A 21,784-nucleotide genomic window follows, 5' to 3' on the forward strand; every position below is an offset into this window, starting at 1 on the left:
ACACAGATCCATGTTGGAAAATATGTAGATACGCATTTTGTGAGCGTTTTCTGGAAAAGAAAAATAATCTCCAAATTTGCACCCCTAAATCCCTTAAAAAATGTTTTAAAAAATGATTTTAAAAATTAAAGATTTTTTTTTTTTCCAATCCCCACATATTTGAAAGAATCAATTTTTTCCCCAACGGACAGGAACACATCCATGTTATGTTATTGTTGTCCAATGAAAAGCATATATTGCCAAAGGTTTTCCTGTGTTTCGTGAAAAACAATGTAAAAGAAAAATCAAGCCTTCTTGCTATTTAAAAAAGAAAAATAAACTTTTCTTTTACAATTGTCATTCACATTTATATCATAATAAAATGACAAGTGACATGTTTGTGATTTGTTGGGGATGAAAAGATAATTCACAAATTAAAGAATAAAAAAAAAAACCTTACTTATGTAACGGTACAATGTTTTTTCATTGGACGACAACAAGCACAGACGAACCGTATGTCACCATAATAATTTTCATTTCCATTAACAAAATGAAATTACAAAAAATTGTGATTAAACTAATTGGAGGAGGTGGGATAAAAATTGAAATGACCAAATTTGTAAATACTTAATTTTCATTGGACAGCAAACACACTCATTGTTTTCATTGGACATACATGAATCACACACACACACACACACACACTCACACACACACTTCCATATCGTTGTTGTCCACTGTAAAGCAATGCATCGTCAAAAGCTTTTATTACTATTGTTTATGAAAAACAAAGAAAAAAAAAAACATTTTTGGCTAAAAAGCTGAAGAAAAAAAAACATGGAGTAGAATTTTTAGGCACAAACATATGGAGCGACATGCTTTTCATTGGACAGCAACGCGTAAGACTTCCAGCAGAGGGCAAAGCATTATGTACAAATGTTAGAAAAAGAAAAAAAAAAAAAGAGGGGGGACAGGGGGTGTATAAAACCAACGTTCGGGGACAGGAGGGGGGGGGGGCGTTCTGGGCTCAAGTGGGCGTCTTTGACTCCGCCCACCCACTGGAGACGGTAAAGTTCCGTTAAGCAAGCGCTCCTCTTGCAGATTTTCTTTCAAGTACTAAGACAAGGGGAACGGAAGGGGGGGTCCAACATGGACCAATTCTTTAGGAGGAGGCGAGGGGGGGGCACAGCTTGGATTAGCAGCAGCTGGGCCAATTAGCATGTAGGTGCGCAGCCCCTTGCACACAGCGTTTCAGCAAAAAATATTTCATGATGAAATGTGAGTTTTAATGATCAGGAAATGGTGTTTATATCCAAATTGTTTTATTTTCCTTTTTATCAAAATATGATTCGGGTGGATAAACACCCCAAATAATTATTCAGCATGGATTTTCAAATGATCCCTTCTCTTTAATAAAATAATAACAGGATGATATATTCGACATTTAGTCCCATGTATTTCACATAAAAACAAAAAGTTTTGGGTGAGTGGAGAAGACATTACAGTTATCCCCCAAATTCTTACTGTAATTTCATTTTTTTTAGATACATATATAAAAATGTATTTTAAAAAAATAGGACTATTTTAGATTCAGAATAGTTTACTTTCCTCCAGTTGTTTTGCTTTCAAACAATCAAATTTGAAACTCTTTAGATAAAAAGAAAAATCCCCAAATTATCTCTGTCCATACATACCTTTTATGAATTTTAAACCACTTTTTTCAATTATAAAAATGAATAATAATTATTTTAGTCTTTTTTAAGGTTAAAAACACATTTTTGGGAAGATTTTTTTTTCTTTGATCCCAGAAAACATGGACTTGAAATTTTTTTTAGAAGTATTTAGGTTTACATATATATTTCGGTTTGTTATTTTCAGCCCAAAGTCATTTACAAAAAAATATCACTTCTCACTATTTCTTTTTCACATTTTAAAACAGCACAAATAAAATGAAGAAATATTTTTGATAAAAAGAAAGAAAAAATTATTTGGAGTTATTTTGTCCAAAAACTTTTTCAGAACATTGCATTAAAAAAAGCGTTGTCTGGAATTTTGGGGATAAAAAGAAAAATCCCTAATTTTGAGTCTTTTCAGAAAATGTTACTTTTTGTTTTATCCAAATCTTATTCAACCCAGAGAAACTTGCTGACTTTGATGGGCAGTGTGAAAGGGGCTTGTGTGTGTGTGTGTGTGTGTGTGTGTGTGTACATGAATGTGTATGTCGGGCTACCAGCCAATCAGGTTGGCCTTGGCCTTCTCTGTCAGCTTGCGTACGCGTCCCTTGGAGGAGGTTCCAAAGGTGATGGAGGAGTCCTCAAAGAGCAGCTGCCTCTGCTCCTCCTCCGAGTCGTCCTCCACATACCAGGCTGAGCGTCGCCCCTGGTTACGGGTGCGCATGGAGCCCCCCGCCCCATCCTCCCCCTCCTCCTCGTCCTCCTCCCCCTGGTGGTCCACCGCCCCATCCCTCCGAGTGCCTCTTTGCGTCCGTGGTGGCAGAGACGTAATGTCCTCGTGCGCTCTGCGGCTGCTCCTCCTCAGAGGCGAAGGTTCAGGGGTTTCCGAGGTGGGAGGCGGAGGAGGAGGAGAAAGAGGAGGAGGATGTGGTGGGGGTGGCGGTGTTACTTCCTCAGTTCTGAGGGACCGCGGCCGTCCCCTCTTTCTCTGCGTGCCAGAGTCTGACGTGACGGCCGCCGCGCCGCCCTCGTCGCCGGTGGATTGGTCAAGCTCATCGTCAGGGGCGGGGCTGGCACGGTCCTCTTTGCTCCTCCTGCCTCGTTTCTTGCCCGGGGGGCGACCGCGCCTTCTGGAAGGGCTAGCCGGAGTCGCCGGGTCTGGCGGAGGGCTCGCCGGCGGGTCCGCTCGAGATTTACGACCCCTCCTTCCCGGTCCGGCGGTCATGTGAGCACTGTGGCCGTTCAGGTGGGCTGTGCTCTGGGACGGGGGGCTTTCAGGAGACCCTGGGAGGGCAAGTGACACACAGAAGATGTGTTTAAGAGCCAACATAGGAGACTTATTTTCAAGATATAAAAGAAAGACGAATGTCGCGTTTTATAGTAATCTCTGATTACCTGATCTTCGTCTCACAGGCGTCCTCGGTTTCCGCCGAATGCTTCCCGTCACGCCACCTTCCATGGCCGGAGAGGGCGTCGTCCTCTCAGCTGCTGGAGGTGGGCTGGAGGCGGAGACAAAGTTGTGCGTTCTCAGCGAGCGCGTTGACTCTAGGATGGAGAGAAAAAGGAGAATTAACATGCATGAAAATCAGTTGCAGAAAATTTATTTTCTGGGAATGTGTTTTGAAAATACTTTAACAAAATCAGTGGGGGTGTCGGAAATATGGGGTACATAAAAACATTCTTCTTTTTTCATAACACTTATCTGATTTTAAAATATGTACCCCAATAAAATATTGACATTTTTATCTTTAAAAAAAACAACAACTATATTTGAACAAAAAAATAAAATGTAATATGTTTTGTAATTAAATTAATTTGACATTTTCACTTTTTACAATTTTATCAATAAACATTTAATTTGTTGGTGATCTTACCTGTTGCGCTAGGATTGTTAGCAGACGCTGACGAGGGGGGCGATTGCGTTAAGTGCCTTGCGGCGCTGCGCGTGCGTCCCACAGCCGGCGTCTCCGTCTTCCCGTTGAGCAGCGGAGGCGTGTGCTTCGGGGGGAGGTTCTGTCTCAGGGAGGGTGGCCGTGAAGGAGGCGGCGAAGGCTCACGCCTGCTGGTGACTCGGGACGAGACGCGCCTCTTCCTCTCTGGGCTACGAACAGAGGGCGGGTCACAAGATTGCGGTTGAGGCTGGACACACGAACCAGGTTTTGGGGTCGTACCTGGACGCCACACTGCTGGGGGGGGACTCGCTGCGGCGTCGCCTTTTGACGTTGTGCCGTGTGGGTCGCTGGTCGGGGGTGGGGGTGGTGTGTCGGGTGTGGCGCTCGGCGGTCCGTCGGGTCAGCTTGTCCGTCAGGCCGTGGATGGCCTGGTAGTCGGCTAGGATGGAGCTCATGTGCTCCTCGAAGAGCGCAGACAGCCTCAGACTCATGCTGTAGATCTGAACGCGCACAAACACGCGTACATATGCCATGTTACCAGATTAGATACTTTGACATAGTTCCTTAGAATCAAGGTGCCACAAAATGATGTCAAATCAATACCAAGCTTTTGTGTTTGTGCCCTTGCAGCAGAGTTTCAATTAAGTTTGCGTACCCAGGAGTGTTTTTGTGTGCGAGTTTCTCTCACCCTGGACTTCTTACTGGGCGTGTACGCTTTGGAGTTGCTGAAGATGAGGCGCACATCTTTGCAGAGCTGGATGGGCGTCTGGTACTTGCCTGCAGTCAGCGTGTCGAGGACGGTGCCAAAGTCCATTGGCGAGTCTACGATCTGGAGGTAATCCTGGCACAGTAACAGACGATTCATGATGACTGAGTGACCATTGACACGCACCCCTACATCACAAAGTACATATCTGACACACTTGAGTATAAAATAAGCCGCTTTTGCCCACATGAAAAAACATTGACAGGCTCTAACATGCACGCTTCAGCAAAAGGAGGTACTAGAATATTTAATTCGTCAAAATCACCCCCTCCCCCCAAAAAAAAAGCACATACCGGATACTCCTGCAGGTCAACGGGTTCTCTGAAGGGCTCCGAGTCCTCGCATTGGAAGATGAGGTCCAGCAGCTCCTTGCAGCGTCCTCGCCACGCTTGTGGGTCGTACGAGGGCGGTCGCGTGCGCAGACGACGCCGTGTTGGACGCCGCTCCTGTACAGGACATTCAGACATGAAGTCGATAAGCGTTTCTTCAACATTTTAAATATCGAGTTACAGCACCACCTCAGAAAAGTACTTTGCGCTGACATGAACCAGAGGTTTCATTCCCAAAAAGTAAGCCAATGTTGCATTATACACAGTTTGAACATTAACATTTTGCTTAAATATCAGAAAATGAACAAAAAAATAGTCAATAAAAAAAATGCTTTGACCACGCAAGCTCAACTTAGTTCGTTTCTCCCTTCATTTTTTTTTTTTATTCATTCTGTTAGATTGTCTTTCACATTTTATTTGACCTTGTGGTTTTGCGTGGAGGTTCCTGGCGTACTGGCGTCCTCATCCTCCTCTTCCTCCTCCTCCTCCAAGCAGAACAAATACATTAACCTTTGTATGCTAAATTTGGATTGAGTTGACACTTTGAGAAACACACCTCGTCTTCAGTGTCAGAGAAGGTGGCCTTCTTCAGAGTTTTGTAGAGCGGCATTAGGTCTATCACACTTTGGTCTCTGAGAAAGGGGAAAAAAAAATAAAAAATCATTCAGTTTGAAGTGGATTTCATACCATATTTCAAGGCATTTTTAATAGGCGGCATGAATTAAAGGGTTATTAAATTTATTTAAAAAAATAAATAAATAAAAATAAATAAATAAATAAATATTGAAAATACTTCTAAATAAATAAGCTGCCCATGATCAGTTAAAAAATTTGCCAAAGAAGCTTGTGGACACCCAACTCACTTAATGAACTGCAGCATGAGGTCGGAAACAAACTTGGCAGTGGTGACGATGAAGGAGCCCGGCTCGTTAAACGTTTGCGCGTTGTGCTCCACGTAACGAACTTCCCACATCAGAGACGACAGCCGTCTAAAGCCAAAGTGCGCACACACTATGATCCATCGTGCTTAATCCTATCGCATACAAACAGTCGCGTCACATTCCGATACCTGTAAAAGCGGTTGACCAGCCGTTGGCGTATGGTGCTGAGGTCTGTGACGTAAGCCACCACCGTGCAGTAGGTGGGGTACGCTTGAAGGTCCACCGGGAAAGCAAATGGCGCCGCAATGTCTGAAAACAAACAAAAATGGTTTGTGTTAAACTACTGTAGAGAATCAAACTTCTGTAGAGAATCAAGCCTGAAGGGTGTATTTACACTGCAGGAGTCATGTGACAACTCCAAAAACACAAGAACTCGGATATCATCCGATCAGAACAGGGCGTTCCAGATAAAAATCTGATTTTTATTATCATCTAACCAGGCAGGCGAGATATGTCAAAGCTAGCTTGATATCATGTAAACACACTAATTGGTGACGCATGTACAGTGCAACCCCGTCGGCTCAAGCAACACGTATAAACAGCAAAAGCAAATTAAATTAAATATGGTGTAAATACAAACCAAAAACAAACAAAAAAAAAATATATATATATATAGGATATAAGCATTAAACTGGAATGAACCTGCAGTGTAAAACTTTTGGAACGACCATCATCAGGCAGTTACACCAAAATGTCACAAGGGGGCGCTATTGAAGAACGTTTCAGGTGTCTATAAAAAGACTGCAGGCCTCTCGAGAAATTCAAATCTCCTAACCTTTACACCACCAAACCTTTGCTGGAATAATTCATGAGGTCAAGGATACATGAAAAGGGGCTTTCCTTTCTTTTTTCTGTCCTTTTTACCCCCCCCTCGCACTTTCATCAGTTTCATCCCATGCATGTTTTTGTATTTTAAAATCTTGTGTGTCAAGTGTTTTTTTTTTCCCCAGTCGTAGAGTACAATTACTGAGGCAAAAGCTCACAATCCTACCGTACTGTATTCTTGACACATGTTTGTTTTTATTTACTGCTAAACAATTTTTTAATTCTCATTTTTAAAGTCTCTTGCGTGAAACATCTTTTCGCAGTCTGTAAAATGTTTACACTGCTGACATAAATAATTAATTATGGGGAATATACGGTATCTCCTTTCTTTGCATAACGGTGGGTCAGGAGTACCCGTTTTTTAACGTATCCCCCACAATAAACGGGGCGTCACTTCAGCAACAAAGCAGCCAATCCGTCATGCTGATGACCTCAACATGCTGACTCGTGTTACAAGAAGTCGTCATTTTTTTTTTTTTTTGCATGACACAGCCGTAAGGAGGCAAGGCAGGACGAGAAGCATGCCGACAATGACGACGACGTCCTACCGAGGGTGCAGAGCTGGTCGATGGCTTTGATGATGCGCTCGCACTCATCGGAGCGTGTGCGGCATCCCCATTCGCCGTCCAGCGGCACGTAGAGGAGCTCGCGATGCTCCTCCTCCGTGAGCGGAACACTCGTGCCCAATTCATCCGGGAATGACGCTGAGGAAGAAAACAGCCTTTGGAAAAGTGGGACTTAAAAGAAGCTTGTTGCACGTTACAAGGACTCACCCTCATCAGGAATGAGCTCCATATCCCATGGACTCATCCTCTCCGTGTCTCCATTATCCCAGCTGCAACCACAAATGAAATCTTAGCAACAACTTTTCACAATGCTAGTTTTTAAAACGACTCCATCATACATAATAGCACAACAACTTTTGTGTGATGTTTACCAGACATTGTAGCAGAGAAAGAGGCTATCCTGGTACTGCGGCTGGTACGGCTCGTGACTCTCAATGGTGCCGAACCACCACGCGTCGTCAATCACCGAGCGAAACCTGTCACCTGCAGACGAGCCGCTCACGCGTGAATTAAATCCACTTCACTATAAAAATAATGTGCACGTTGACACCTTACCAATAGTCCACTGCCGCTTCCTGGCATTGTCAAACTGTTGCCGCAGCACTAAGAAGTCTATGACGTCCGGCATGTCGTGGTACCTGTGACCAAAAAAATGTAATAATAAAATAAAATTATCATAAAAAATAAAATTTGAAGGGCAAATTGGGATCTTTACTTCATGGAGAAGGAACCTCCAGTCAGTTTGCCGGTGTCCGGGTCCAGGAAGGCCAACTTGAGGCAGCATAACGTGGGCAAGCCCACCTCATACTTTATTCCCACAATCTTCATCAGCTCCTGCTCCTGACACGCACAAAAAAAAAAAAAAACTTAATTCATTTGACGAGTAAAATCCATACAAAAAATGAAATAAAATAATACAGAATTTGTGTAAATTGGACAGATAGTATAAAATTAAGTGTCACATATACAAAAGTGTCCTGCACATTGATCTGAGGGCATGTTTAATAATAGAGGGGCTCAAAATGATTTTGTATCAAGTCACACCTCTAAAAAAATTCACTCTCGCCTTACCCGCAGCTCCATCTTGTGCCAGGGTTGCTTCTTCGGGTTGATGCTGTAAATCTTCTTTTGTTTGGCCATCTCCACGTACGCCTCGTGGCCCTGACGGAAGTAATACAACTGCGCACACAAACACACAGCGTTACCCAAGATGACAAAGCGAAGCTGTCAAACAAATAAATACCTCATCTTTAATAAACACTGCCAAAAGATTTCTAACTGCAGCCTCCATGAACAAAAAGGTCTACATTGCTTATTAAGGACTTTGAAAAATATATTCCTCTTCCCCCACTGCTATAAAATGCCTGTTGTGCCTGACAAACGTTAAATTAGTTCGAACAAAATAGTTACTTGACGGAGGTAAGAAAAAAAATGGTGTTTTTCATTAAAGCGCTGCTCTCACAAAGCTATTAAATGCTTGTGCAAGGTGAATTATTCCTCCGGGGATCGTCTAATCTTCACGTACCTCGTCCCCCATCTGTGGAATATACGGACATCTTCTGGGAAGCAGGTCGGTGATCCAGGAAGAGGGAAGCCACTCCTCCAAAGTCAGCCCTTGCTCCTGCAACTCTGCCCTCTGCCAGACAACATCCTTCATTTAATTTTTTTTCCATGATGCTGAGGTTTTTTTTTTTTCCATTTTAAATGACAAACCTTCCTCTTCTCCTTAGGCTGCTGCTTCTTTGGTATGGCCCCGTCCTTGTCGCATTTGTCCTTCTTGCGTTCTTTCTTGGGATCGCGCTTCTTGTCGCCGTCCTCTTCGGAGCTGCTGCTCTTCTTCTTCACCTTCACGCTTTTCTTAGGCGGCTCCAAGTTGATGCCCGCGTCGGCCGTCCAGTCCGAGTAGTCGCTGGAGTAGTCGCTGTGCCGACGAGACGATGTCAGGACGGAGGCTTGTGTCCTCATTTGCATATGTTGCAGTGCCAGCAGACAGTCACGTTGATAAATATCTTATCTCATTTTAAGTTCTTATCACCCAGCCATACCTTGAACTGCTGTGATCATCGGGCCACGGCTCTTTTTGCTCCTCATCCTTCTCCTCCTCCGACGAGTGCCCGTTGATCTGCCGGACCTCTGTCTCGCCCTGATGACACGCAAAGAAATTGACAATCTGGATTCTCTTTTATTTTTCTTCTGAATGCATCGCTGAGGTATCGGATCTGGACTCGGTATCGCTGGATATCTAGGAAGCCGTTTGGATGCTTCCATAGGTGCTGCTGTTTTGGGTAGTAACAGATTTAAACACTTCACAACAAAGGTTGAAGTAACCGCTATTTTTAAAGTTACGACCCTTATTCTGATGCAAGAAAGGAGGCGCTTAGTTGTCCGAAGTGGATGAAGCACAATTTGCGATGGCGCATCGGTGCGTTCTACCTCCGAGACGCTGTCGTCATCCTCGGCCGCCTCGGCACTCTGGCGGCTAGTCTCCTCCACGGCTGCCCGAGTCTGGTATCCATGGTTACCCTGACTCCGCCTCCCCTCATCGGCCACGCTCTCTGACGTTGGATGACCCTGCAAGCCAAAAACGAGCAAAAGTGATGTCCTTGTGACTTGGTCCATTAAAAAATCATTTGTGGTATAATAATTAGGTCGGGGAAACTGAGGCAAGGTGAGTCTGTTGCTTCTCATTGCACTCGCCAAGGAGATTTTGTTGTTAGATTGTATTCTATGTTTTAAAAATCATTACAGACTGGGTGTGGCTTGAGGAAAGCACACTGCAAATTTATGTATTGATATTTTCTTCTAATTTCTTAATGAATTAGTTAATTATGCTATGTTCAAAATAACATTTGTATTACTCTGCTCTCCTTGGGCAGGGAGTGGATGGTGCGTCTCCGGCGTTCCGACTGGTAGATATTGATCTCCTCCTCCCCTTTGGCCTCTCGCCAGTTCACCTGTTTCCTATATGAACAAAATCCACACACACAGTCAGCACACAAGCATGTTAAGAAATGTTACAACAAATTGTACAGTAAAACCAAGTGAGGCGAAATCAACTTGGTTACCTGACGGACGCGTCCTCCAGCTCAGGCACCAGCACCCGGCGGCTCCACGCCACCAGGTCGCCCTCGGTGGCCATCTGGCTGCGCGGTGCGTTGCTGTGCATCTGCCGCACACCCTCAATCTGCCCGCTGCGACGGAGGCCCACGTTGGGTGGCGAGTGCACCTCGGTCGGAGAACCCACAGACGCTTAAATATAAAAAGGAAAGAAGAAACATTATTTTAGATTTTTCATCTTTCTGCTCCATTCTGAAACATCGTTGAAGCCTTCCAACAAATTCACAAAGCATGAATACCTCTGCTGACTCGGGAGCTCGCGGTAACAGCGGCGGCGGCGGCAGAGGGCGCAGTAGGAGCAGGCGCGTCATTGGAGCCCAGCCTCTGGTCCTGTTCCTGTTGTAATCTCTGGATCATGGTATCCAGAGGACTGGAGCCATCTACTGCCTGCTCGCTGACCACTTGGTTTAAACCTGGTGAACAGACAAACAAGAATAGAATTGAGACTCAAGACTTGAAATCTGTGGAGTTTGTTCCATTAGCCCTTTACCTTTCAATGATCTCTTAATTATGTGGAGTCAGTAAGTAGCATCAAGTGGCTTGTTAACCGACATTAGAGTGTAGTTTCCCTAAAAGCATCTCGTTAAAGCACATAAACAGAGAGATAATGTTCTTGTCTTGGTGGATGACCAAGATGAGATCTTTCAGTCTGACTGGAAAGGCGCAGTCGTCGGCAACCATGATGTATTGATTAATTTATTGAGTGTAAATATGAAATAAAAATGATTTATGTTAAGGGGAAAAATAATATGTTTGAAATAAAAATTCCCCCAAATTTAGCATTAAACTTATTCTTCTGCCCATTTTACTTCAAAGACCAACAACACCAATTCATCCATTATTTGTACCGCTTCTCCTCACTACGCTCGCGGGGGTGCTGGTGCCTCTCCTAACTATCTCCGTGAACTGGTTGCCAGCCAATCACAGGGCACAAATAGACGAACAATCATCCGCGCTGACACTCAAACCTAGGGGCCGAAATTGATCCCATGACCTCTGCACTGTGAGGCCATCGTGCTAACCAGTCCTCCACCGTGCCGCCCATACTAACCACACACACACACAAAAAAAAATGTACTTAAGGGTCAAATTGTATTACATTTTCTTCTAACAAATGGGCAGTTTATTTTAGAAAATAAAATATGAAAAAAATATATATAATTGATGCTTATTTAAATTGTGATTCATAATTAGTATACATTAACATTGGTTACTCGATAAAATTTCAAAAAGTAAAACCAATTGTAAAAATTTGTATTTTATTATCTTTTTCATTTTATGTAAAATATTTTTTTATTTTAAAAATATTTATAATTGAATTATAAGTATTCAACCACTTTCTCAATGTTCATGTTATTTATTTTTAACAATGAGTCTCAATGATCAAATTATTTAATGACATTAAATAAAAATGTAAAGTAAATTAACCAATTTTAGGATCAAACTAAATCATACGACATAATCCTTTAACACAGTTGCGACGACGTCAAACCAACACAACAGGTGTCTTAACGACATCACACTCATACCAGAGGAGGTGACGCCCATCTGCGGGATGAGCTGCTCATCTCGGCAGCCCTCCCGGCCAGGCACCAGCCGCTGATATCGGGGCGGATGGGGGTTGCCGTCTACATCCACCAGGAAGGGCGGCGGCATGAGGTGAGGCGCCTGTTGGGTCTGCTCGTCTAGCACGTAGTTGTTGGCGTCGCGGATAAGTGGCCGGTAGTCAGTGTGGAAGAACATCTGGTCGGCGATCTTGAATACGGCAGATCAATAACGTTAGGTGACGTCATTATGTGTGCGCATGTGTGTGTGGGCGCGTGACCTCACTTTGTCATACTTCCCACTGGAACCAAAGCCAAAAATGAGCAGGTGACCGTGGGAGTCGGTGGCTGCAAAATGTTGCCCGTCCGGACTACACTTGCAGTCAAACAACGCCCCGTGTCCCTGACCCTCGATCTAGAGACATGTAAGCATTCTGTAGTTTATTAGACACACCGCAATCAATTAAAAGTGTCACAAACCACAGCTCGTTTTCCAAGGCACAGTGTGAAGATGTTGACATGTTTTGCATTTACTTTTGAGTACATAGGCAAGTGACCTGATGAACAAACTCTTTAAGATACAAGCTCTTACTTGTAAATTTTTAGACTTACTTAAAATATTTTACTGCTCTTCACATTTATTTTCACCCAAAATGTGGAAACAGATGTGAATAGTTGCTGTAGTGATGCTTTGTTAAGTGCCAGTGCACATACTTCCGCTAAGTATATTAATTTATTCAAGCAGTCTGGAGACCAGAATTGAAGTAAAACATCTGCACCACATGTGAGGAGGACAAATAAGCAGAAATGTAGATCTTTTTTTTTCCAGTGCCAGCTCACCATGTTGAAGTAGGACCGAATCTTGACGCCTCTGGCCAGATCCCACACAATACAATTGCCGTCATGCCCCGCCGAGAATAGGATGCGGGGATCGAAGGGGTGAGGCTCCAGGACGAACACCTCGTCCTCGTGACCCTGTCCAGATGAAATGACTTTCATGAATAGAACCCATGAAGAGACTCCAAAAACAAACTTGAACGAGATCTTGCGACTAAGTTGCAAACATAATTATTTTATATTGACAGTGTGTTAGTGGACTTAAAAATAGCCATACGTACCATCAGGACGTGAACTAGGTTCCCGCTGATGGAATTCCAGACCTTCAGCGTCAGGTTGTTGGCTGCCGTGATCACTGTGCCGTCATGGCGATCCCACGCCACCATGGTGACCTTTAGCTTGGTCACCTTGTCTTCTAGAGGTGGTGGGTTGTATTTCCTACAGGAAAGGCCCCGGTGTAAATATTGAAAATCAATTATTCATCATGACAAGCGAGGTTAAAATTATCTTTGGAAGCAAAAAAAAAAAAAAAAAGGGCCTAAATCTCCTAAATTAATAGCGTTCTTGCTCACGTTTTGATTTGAAATTAGCGCACACAGCGGAGTGTTCCCTCACTATTTGCGGTTCACCGTTCGCATCATTCAGTAATTGTTGTTGTTGAGCTTGAGCTAATGCGCTGTGTGAGCTAAAGTTTCAGGCCTTTAAAGGTTTTATAGTTACCGTAAGGTGTATACATATTTACGTTAGCTCATCTTTGGGGTTTTGACTGACCGGTGCTTTAAAAAAAAAAAAAAAACAGGTGCTCACTATGTCCGATACACACCCTGGTAATTTAGTCTGCATGTCTAACAGGATGCTCCTCCAGCCTTGCGGCTGGAGCTGCCAGATGCGCGCCGTGCCGTCTCTGCTGCCACTCACAAACCTAAAAAAATAAAAATAAAAACAATAACGACCAAAAAAAAAATGGTAAGTAAACACAACAGCTCCTCAAATCTAACAATGAATGTGTATCCAGTATTAGTCACTGAGAGAAAAAAAAATTTTCTACTGTGCTGACAAGACAGTTAATTAGTACACCCGAAGCGTGCTGGCAAAAATTAAACAACAATAACTCATTTGCCACACAAGCAGACAAACAAACTCACCGGTCGCTGCAGTGTGAGAACTGGATGCTGTCAACTTTGTCCTAGTTAGCAAAAAAAAAATATGGAGCAAGTGTGAGTAGGACGGTTTCCAAATCGAAGTAGTTCCTCACACAGCGCAATACAAATCTTCACTACATGAACATATAATGACGAGAGTGGAAAGCTTCATCCAACAAATGTCTTACACCTATTATGTGTTTTTTATCCTTATATATACTTATACAATAAAGCAAAAAACAAAACCACTCCTGGCCACCGCATGAGGAACTAAATAAAGTAAATGTATGTTGCTCAATGGATTTACTGACTGTATGGGACTCCAGCTCTGAGATCTTCTCTGGTTGTCCTGAGCCAAAGTAGTACACTCGGATGATGTGGTCCGTGCTTCCCGTCGCCAGGAACATCCCACCTGTACGCAAACAAATACTTTTCAGTTTGATAACGTCCAAACGGTGACGTTTGTAAACAGTGGTTGGAGAAGAAAGGGTATTGTCCACCTGCACTGAAGGAGGAGCACATCATCTGGACACCGGGTCTGGAACGTTCGGTGAACTTACTAGGTCTCTGACTGGAGGCGAGGAAAAAAAGATGAAGTCACCGAAGAAGCCATTGAAAAGTTAATGGAACAAATGTATGAAAAAAAACAAAAAAACTAACATGAGCAACATAAAATATCACCTATTATGCGGCATTATAGATAAAACAGGAATGGATGATTATTGAAAAAAAATATTATATTGACTGAGATCAAAATAAAAAATGATTCATTGATTTATTCAATGATAGCCTCATGCCAATTCATGCATTAAAGTTTCTTTGGTACACCAAATTTGTTGATGGGTCAATGTGAGACGCACCAAAAAAATAAATAAATAAATAAAAATGAATAAATAAATAATAATAATGATAATAAACCTTACAATTATAAACTATTCAGTCAATTTTTCATGCAACTACTAGAATCAATTGATTGTTTTTTTTCGTGAATAATGGAAAATTTAATTTTATTTAATAATAATAATAATAATAATAATAATAATATTGCCTTTATTAGTCCCACAATGGGGAAATTCGAGATTCGAACCCTGGCCTCCTGGGGAGACTGGGTCCTGAACGCGGCGCCTTAGACCACTCGGCCATCCTGGCAGCCAAGGGTTTGAACTCTGTCAATGCGGTACCGGAATCCTTCTCTTATACCATGGGCCAACCATGGCCAATCACCATTTTGTCTGTGACTCTATATAAATTATCTTGTCTTTCAACAGCGTAATTTGTGATTCCACTCTGTGAGAAGTGCTGCACAAATACAATTTACCTACTTAATCAACCATGCAAGTTTAATTTTTTCCTGCTTTTCAAACTTTAAAAGGAGTCAATATGACCCCCAACACAAGAGCGTTTTAATAAAGGCTGGCCCTGGAACAGATGAATTCATTTTATTCACATTATTTCCTGGGGGGGAAATGTCAAATTGCGTTCAACTTTGGAGATTCCACGGTAGTGTACAGTCCATATGTTCAGAATATTATTATTGACGTATAATAAAGAAAATCGACGCGCACTTATTACAGTGGCAGCTGTGTCTCACCCGAACTTTAGCGTGCGTGCGTCCCATTGCCAGAAACAGATGGTGCCGTCAGCGCCTGTGGAGGACAGGTAGCGCTTGGAGCCGCTACATAGAGGAGAAAACTGCAAACACAAGCAGGTTATCATAATAAGGTGATGTCATACACACACAAAAAAATAGCTAACTGTTAGCATACAATACTCACTCCCATAGAGTATTTACACTCTCATGATGCAGAAGGAGATTCCTCACCTGTAGGGACGTGATAGACGCGGCGTGGCCCTCCAGCACGGCGAGCGGGGCGCACGTTTGCAAGCACCACACGCGGATGGTCTTGTCGCACGAGCCGGCGGCGATCATGGTATTCTCGTAGCTCACCGCCATGTCGGAGATCTCGGCGGCGTGCCCGCGCAGCGTCGCCAGCAGACGACCGTTGTCCGTGCTCCATATCTTCACCAGGCAGTCATCGGAACCCTGAAGTCAAAGCCGGAGAAAGGACATCAGAACGACTTTGATGTAAGGCTGGGCCATATGACAAGGATTTCACATCAGTTGATATTGATAATAGATTTTTTTTCCGCCTAATCAAAATAAGAAACATCAAATGGAAATAAAGACAATATATCACAACTATCAAGGGGAAAAATGCAATTTAAAATTGTGGTAAAGTAAAACTAGTTTTCAAAAAATTTAGTGTAATGTGCAACAACTTCGACAGTCATGCTCCTCTAACAGTGCACAAAATAATCTGATTGCAAAATCAGTTCATATGGAACCCTACTCAAGGAAAAATAATCAACATGCTCGTCTCAAGGTAAAACTGATCGACAGTAAATGCCATTATGAAAAGAGACTGCAAACGTGGGGGGGTGTTGAAGGAGACGGAGGATGAATGTTAATTCTGGCATTTATCCAGCTAAAGCCTCAGAGGAAACACTCGCGCTCTCCAGTTGTGAGGAGGAAAAGCAGAAAAAAAAAAGAAAAAAAAAGAAAGGAGGGTGGGGGGCAGTTAGGAAACAGAACAAAGGCGGGGCCGCACGGGAGGAGAAGGAGAAGACGGCAAAGTGAGGCCAGGAAATGTACAAACGCGAAGAGCGATACCGGAGGAGTCAATCTAGTAGCCGTGCAGAAACCCCCCGGACCACCCCCTCCGTGCTGCCTCAGCCATTTTTGGACATTTTAGGACGTGAAAGCGGCAAATGGAAGCAGGCAGGAAAACTTAAAGTCAGACAATCAGAAGACGAGGATGATGATGAAAGAAACGCCACAATCACATGACGACCACAAGGGGCGGGGCCAAGGGGGGGGGGGGGGGGGTCACCATGACACACATTTTTTTTTTTTTGCACAATGGAACCCTAAATACTCAAAGTGACACTCACAGTGAATATGCGCCGTCCAGTCCTATCAAAGGTGACGCAGTAGACTGACGAAAGGTGTCCCAGGATCCGCTTATGCATCTTCATGTGCTGATACACCGCGGTGGGCACCAGCTGGCGCAGGCGGTAAGAACCATTCAGACGTCGGCCGTGGCTGGTCTCCACTGGGACGACGACACATGACGTGAGAACGCAAGACTTCCATCAAGAATTAAATCAAAAAGTTTTGTTTTTTCCCCTTTAGCAGCTTCCTACGTCTGCCGATGCAAATTGTTTACACTGAAAAGATGGTGGCAACCAGATGGGAGCTTGTTTTCGAAAGAGGCACAGTTTGGTCAGTCGTTTGGAATTTGTGTGTTTACAGCTTCAGATGCAAAGCAAACGCAGCCCGCTGAAAAGCATGTTTAAAGGTGAAGTTGAGTCAAAAACGCGGCATTCTGATGAATATGGCGTTTGGGGAATTTGAACTAAACCCGCAAAAGACCATCAGTGGCTGTGAGTGGAACAAAAATCACAGGTGTTCCTTACCGATGTTGGCCGGGCTCCCGTAGATGATGGGAGGCTCTGGCGGCCGTCCGCAGTGAAGCGCCGCCAGCGCTGAACCTTTCCACACCACATGCTTACAACCTGGACGACAGACACAACAACAGAAAAGACGTCGAGTGCCCTTTAATGGAAAGCAGATTCCATATGTGTGTTTGCTCTCTGCTCACTCTTGCTGGTGCGGAGTAGATTCTGCCGGCCCGCCCCCAGCAGGCTGGTGAGTCCCGGCACGCTGGCTGGGACGTCCCGCTCCAGCAGAGGGCACACCCTGGAGCATACATGAAGCAGGTGCTCCGGACTGATGTGGCGGTACAACTTCACCTACATGGTAACACACACACACACACGCTGTTAGATAGGCAACAAAATCAAAACAATCCACAACGTTCATATTTGCCGTGACAATTAATGAGGTGTCTTAATCCATCTACAGAAGCCGATTCGTTTTGAATAAGCCACCAGTAGCAAAATGATCAAATATTTTTCCTTTGGATGATGAGAGGGGATGGAGCAGTAAATAAAGGCAATTGTTACATCACAGCAAAGGAGAAAAAAAATGAATGAAAAAAAGTGAGATTTACGCCCCTATTTCATAATTTATGTCTCATATAAAACAAACTACGTAGCAGCACTGAGCCCCAGAATATATTAAAACAAAATACTTATGTAATCATCACACACTAAAAGTTGCAATTACAGTGTAAATACCGTGTAATACACTGCTTTCTCATCATGTGTGTGTCACAAGTAGTCAGTATCCTGTATTTTATTTTCAAATAAGACAAATGTCAACATTTTTTTGTGGGGGTCACGTAAGTGAATTATATTTCAGGGACTCTTATTGACCACACATGACCTATGCACAGATGCAAATAGCCGACTGACATGCAACACACACGCACACACAGTCCATTCTCTTATCAGTGCATTAACAGCCTGTGTAACACACACACACACACATGGACAATTAATGGCTGCCCATAATTACATTCAACATCATTGCTGGTACGAGAAACGTGATTAGCATATCACAATGCACACACACAGATATTAACAATTTTCTCTGCACATAATTGCAAAAGAAACTGTCTTCAAAGCTGTCATTTTCCATGCAGCACACTAAAGCACGGCACCGAGAGGGGAAAAAAAAACTCAAACATTGCCAAGATGGCTCATCATTCACTAAAAATATTTAAAATAAACATGTGCAACTGTACACCCCTGTTCTCGTGTCATAATGCAAGATATGTGCATTCATTTAATTAATGTGTCTTAACTAATTAGCCCTAATTAATAAAAAGGTAATTAATTCCCCATCTCCACCCTTGCAGTCTAAATGCACAATACACTTGGGAGTTACAAAAACAAAAACATTAATAAGCAAATAATACAAATGTGACCTCACAGAAAGATAATTTTCTTAATAATTAAAAGCGTTTGGAGCATTTGTTTTTCACGAGAATAATAGAAGACGCGGTTTGATTGACAGGTGGTGGGAGGGGCACACAGAGAAAGCAAGCGAGAGAAAGAGACTACGTGCACTCAGGCAAAAATATACTTTACAATTCCATAAACATTACACTTTCACATACGCTAATCTTCTACGTATAAATATATAATGCTCACTTTGAGTGAGTGCAATGAAAATATTCACGTATGAAAAAGCACCCAAAATGCATATCAATAGTTAAGCAGTTGTAAATTATTAAATCGGATAATCAGATTAATAGCAAAGCATGTACATTGCACATGCATAGCTCATTGGTAAATGTAGCCAGCCACATGGGGATTAGTGTATTGTCTCCATTTCCTAAAACGCCAGACAGCTTGCTTATGGGCGTTTTAATTAGCATAATATGAACATTAATCCATTGCAATATTTGAGTATTATGCAAATGGTTGACACTAGCTCATCTGTACGGCTCTGGGGTTGGGAAACTGAAGGACGGGGTTCGGAGTCCTGCTATGTGAACGAATGAAAAATGACAACTAATTGTTGCAAGGATACTCGTCTGCTTCTAAACTACTGCCGAGGTACCCTTGAGCAAGGCACGACAACATCGAGAGGTGATGTCAGAGCGAACCGCCGTAGTTTCACTCTGACAACTCTCCTTGCAAGCCTGCATGTGGGTGATCTGTTTCTCTGTGAGGCGTGCAGCAACAGAATGTGAGTCGAATCTCCCCCATTGAGGGATTCTTTTGAGTATTACTACATTAAAAAAAAAAATAACAAAAGTTGAACGTTACCTCTCATCTCCATGTCCAAAGTAAAATCTCCCGTGGGGAAAAAAAAAGGATATCCAACAACACCTTACTATCTTCCTTCCTTCTGAGTGTCATCTGTTAATCCGGATTTGATCCAAATATGAATTGATTTGAAAAAAAAAACGAGTGAAATAATCCAGTTTGGAGCTGAGGAGGGTGTTGTTTGTGTGTATGGAGCGAGCGTGAGCGGCTGTGCTCCAGTCCAGTCCAGCCAGCTTGCTTGCCTGCACCCACAACACTCGTGACGTAGCAACAATTCCACGCGCGTTCAAACTCCACTTTCCCCCTTTAAGCACTTGCGTGGGACACCACTTGGGTGAAGATGCCAGGTCCTGACCCCCTCACTAAAAATTATCATCAAACCCCTATTTAAAGTTGACCCCCTCTTCCCGAAAAAACTGATTTTAAAAAAGGTTTTGCTGCTAGCATGGGGGAAAATGCGGGAAATTCAATTCGTAAAGTAGCCGTGTGAAACTTTCTCCCTGCAAAAGAGAGAAGCTCGCTTACCAAATTGTCATACGTCCCGGGGTGTTCCTGTCCGGTCCAGTCCACCCTCCTGGGCAGCAGCTAAACAAATAGCAACACAGGAAATATATTTCAAGTGCTCTCATTATAAAAAGTGTTGTTTTTTTTAAACACATGCCCATGAGAAGTGAAGCAAAAAGAGGCTACGTTGCAGCGCCCGCGCATCTCTCCACTCCACTTACCTCCTTATCCTCCACCTCCCTTATCAGCGTCTGAAAATGGATTAAAAAAAAGGCAACATGACGCCTCATGGCCGCCTTCATGTGCTCCAAATGAGCCCCCCCTGAAATTGTCAAAAACACCCACCTCGGCTGCTTCTCGGCACGGTCCGGCTTCGAGAAAGCGGGCGATTAGGAAGTAGAGCTCTGGTGTGGGTCGGAGGGGAGAGAAGAAGAAGCACGGGGGAGCTACGTTACAAGAGGGCTACCGATCGCGGGGAGGGAGAAGGGGGGACATAAACGACAACCTCGGCCCGCTCCCGGAGCTCCGCTACTCACCAGAAGTCAACTGCGCGATGTGAGGCCTGTCTGAAGCCATGTTTTCGGCGTGTTTCGGCGGGGCAGCGCCGGAGCCGGAGCCGGGCCGCTGGGTGTCGGTGGCTGCCCTGTAGCTGTCACTGTTTATCCACCAGGAAGAGGCTGCCTCCATTCAGGCGCTAGAAAACAGACCCGGCTCGCCTCCGCTCACGGTGTTCCTCCGCGGGGCGACGAGTCTAGTGCCCCCCCAGTGGGTTTGCGCGTTAAACACCGCCGCCTACGACGGGGGCGCAAAGCACGCACAGATATGTTTATACGAGGGTGAAATGTTGATTCATGTGGTGGGATTTTAATCTTATGAACGTGTTTTATTCAGATCCCCCTCCCCCTTCAAAATGTAAAACGCGAACCCTCTGCGGAGGGATATCAGCGGTGTGTTTCACGCATAGGCCACTGTAGAGAGGAGCATGTAATGGCAACCTACTCGAGGAAGAGAACATTTCTAACTTAAAAGTGGTCGATACTTCCCATCTAGATGAAGTTTGACTGCTCAATAAGTAACGATTGACCATTAATCGAGTCGCGGGTGGACACGCTTAAGATTTTTTAGACGTAAAACATGGCTGCCGAATCTGCGCGAGAAGGCTAGCTACTTCTTGAAACGTAACTTGGCGTCGACGTTTGTTTGCTTGAGTGTTCGTTTGGTTTTGGTGTTACTCGAGCAAAATGTCTCGCTAACACACTCGCCCTCCCCTGGAGCCTACTCGGAAGAAAACCATCTCCTTAACGCCGCCTGACATTAAAATGGGGGAAGGGTTGTTAGCGACAGAGGGGGCAACAACGTAGCCTGATGAAGGAAAATCTTATGAGTTAGTGAAACACAATGGAAACATTGGAGTAACATTATAGCAATTATCACGAATCTGAAGAAGGGACACATACTCCTGGTTCTACAAAACACCTTAATTCACTAAGTAACAAAAACAAAATTGAACAGTGGTTGGCCAATATAAGCATTATCGTCCATTCGAGTATACAAAATCACAGTAAGATTCACAGACAGCCTTGCTCAAGGGCACATCAGCTGTCCTCAGTAAGGAAAGTGGCATCCTTAAGCAAAATATACACGTATGTTGCAGGTCTTAACCCTGTAAGTTTTCTGTGCTGAGGCCAGTAGTGTGAGTTACCTTCTTATAATATAATATTAGCAATGTGGCAGAATTGACAGAAAATGAAGATCCATCAAAATGCAAATGCAATCAAAAGGCTGGTTGGAAAGGCCACTTCAACCACAGTACAAGACAGCCAGAAAACCAGATGAAGCGTTCTGCAGAAATTATGCTTTTTGTGTGTGTAGGGGGGGTCTTTTTGAGGATTGTTTTTGGGTGACACCACCTTTAGAAAATCTGGTCATA

At 43.7% G+C, this 21,784-nt stretch overlaps 1 protein-coding gene across 2 annotated transcripts; it reads right to left on the reverse strand.

The window, feature by feature from the left end:
- Nucleotides 1-729: 729 nt before the first annotated feature.
- On the reverse strand, nucleotides 730-20,540 carry phip (PHIP subunit of CUL4-Ring ligase complex). 2 transcript variants are annotated; one of them, XM_088286271.1, is made up of 40 exons: nucleotides 20,391-20,540; nucleotides 20,200-20,258; nucleotides 20,076-20,105; nucleotides 19,876-19,935; nucleotides 17,274-17,424; nucleotides 17,089-17,187; nucleotides 16,564-16,724; nucleotides 15,434-15,655; nucleotides 15,203-15,303; nucleotides 14,112-14,182; nucleotides 13,923-14,023; nucleotides 13,615-13,655; nucleotides 13,293-13,391; nucleotides 12,751-12,907; nucleotides 12,473-12,607; nucleotides 11,919-12,047; nucleotides 11,618-11,843; nucleotides 10,328-10,501; nucleotides 10,037-10,220; nucleotides 9,830-9,932; nucleotides 9,405-9,542; nucleotides 9,017-9,114; nucleotides 8,685-8,892; nucleotides 8,497-8,607; nucleotides 8,043-8,150; nucleotides 7,687-7,811; nucleotides 7,527-7,609; nucleotides 7,343-7,454; nucleotides 7,179-7,240; nucleotides 6,954-7,109; nucleotides 5,709-5,829; nucleotides 5,503-5,628; nucleotides 5,196-5,271; nucleotides 5,062-5,121; nucleotides 4,604-4,756; nucleotides 4,233-4,385; nucleotides 3,824-4,044; nucleotides 3,527-3,753; nucleotides 3,048-3,197; nucleotides 730-2,936 (listed from the first exon to the last, which is right to left on the reverse strand). In XM_088286271.1, exons 1-40 carry the CDS (start codon nucleotides 20,428-20,430, stop codon nucleotides 2,206-2,208), a joined length of 5,562 nt encoding a protein of 1,853 aa, XP_088142397.1. In that variant the 5' UTR covers nucleotides 20,431-20,540; the 3' UTR covers nucleotides 730-2,205. The 2 variants fall into 2 exon arrangements, with proteins under 2 accessions (XP_088142397.1, XP_088142396.1); XM_088286270.1 differs by having other exon boundaries at nucleotides 5,062-5,124.
- Between the last annotated feature and the right edge of the window lie 1,244 nt (nucleotides 20,541-21,784).

Source organism: Idiotropiscis lumnitzeri, chromosome 21 (genome assembly GCF_059441095.1).
Source record: "Idiotropiscis lumnitzeri isolate Australia: NSW breed Sydney's pygmy pipehorse chromosome 21, RoL_Ilum_1.0, whole genome shotgun sequence".
Classification (NCBI taxonomy): Eukaryota; Metazoa; Chordata; class Actinopteri; order Syngnathiformes; family Syngnathidae; genus Idiotropiscis; species Idiotropiscis lumnitzeri.

Coding starts and splice junctions, on each gene's coding strand:
- phip (XM_088286270.1), bottom strand. CDS start 20,430: ATGGCTTCAGACAGGCCTCACATCGCGCAGTTGACTTCTG. Junction 12,608..12,750: donor ACCTAGTTCACGTCCTGATG/GTACGTATGGCT, acceptor TCATCTGGACAG/GGTCACGAGGACGAGGTGTT. Junction 8,151..8,496: donor TTCCACAGATGGGGGACGAG/GTACGTGAAGAT, acceptor TTGTGTGCGCAG/TTGTATTACTTCCGTCAGGG.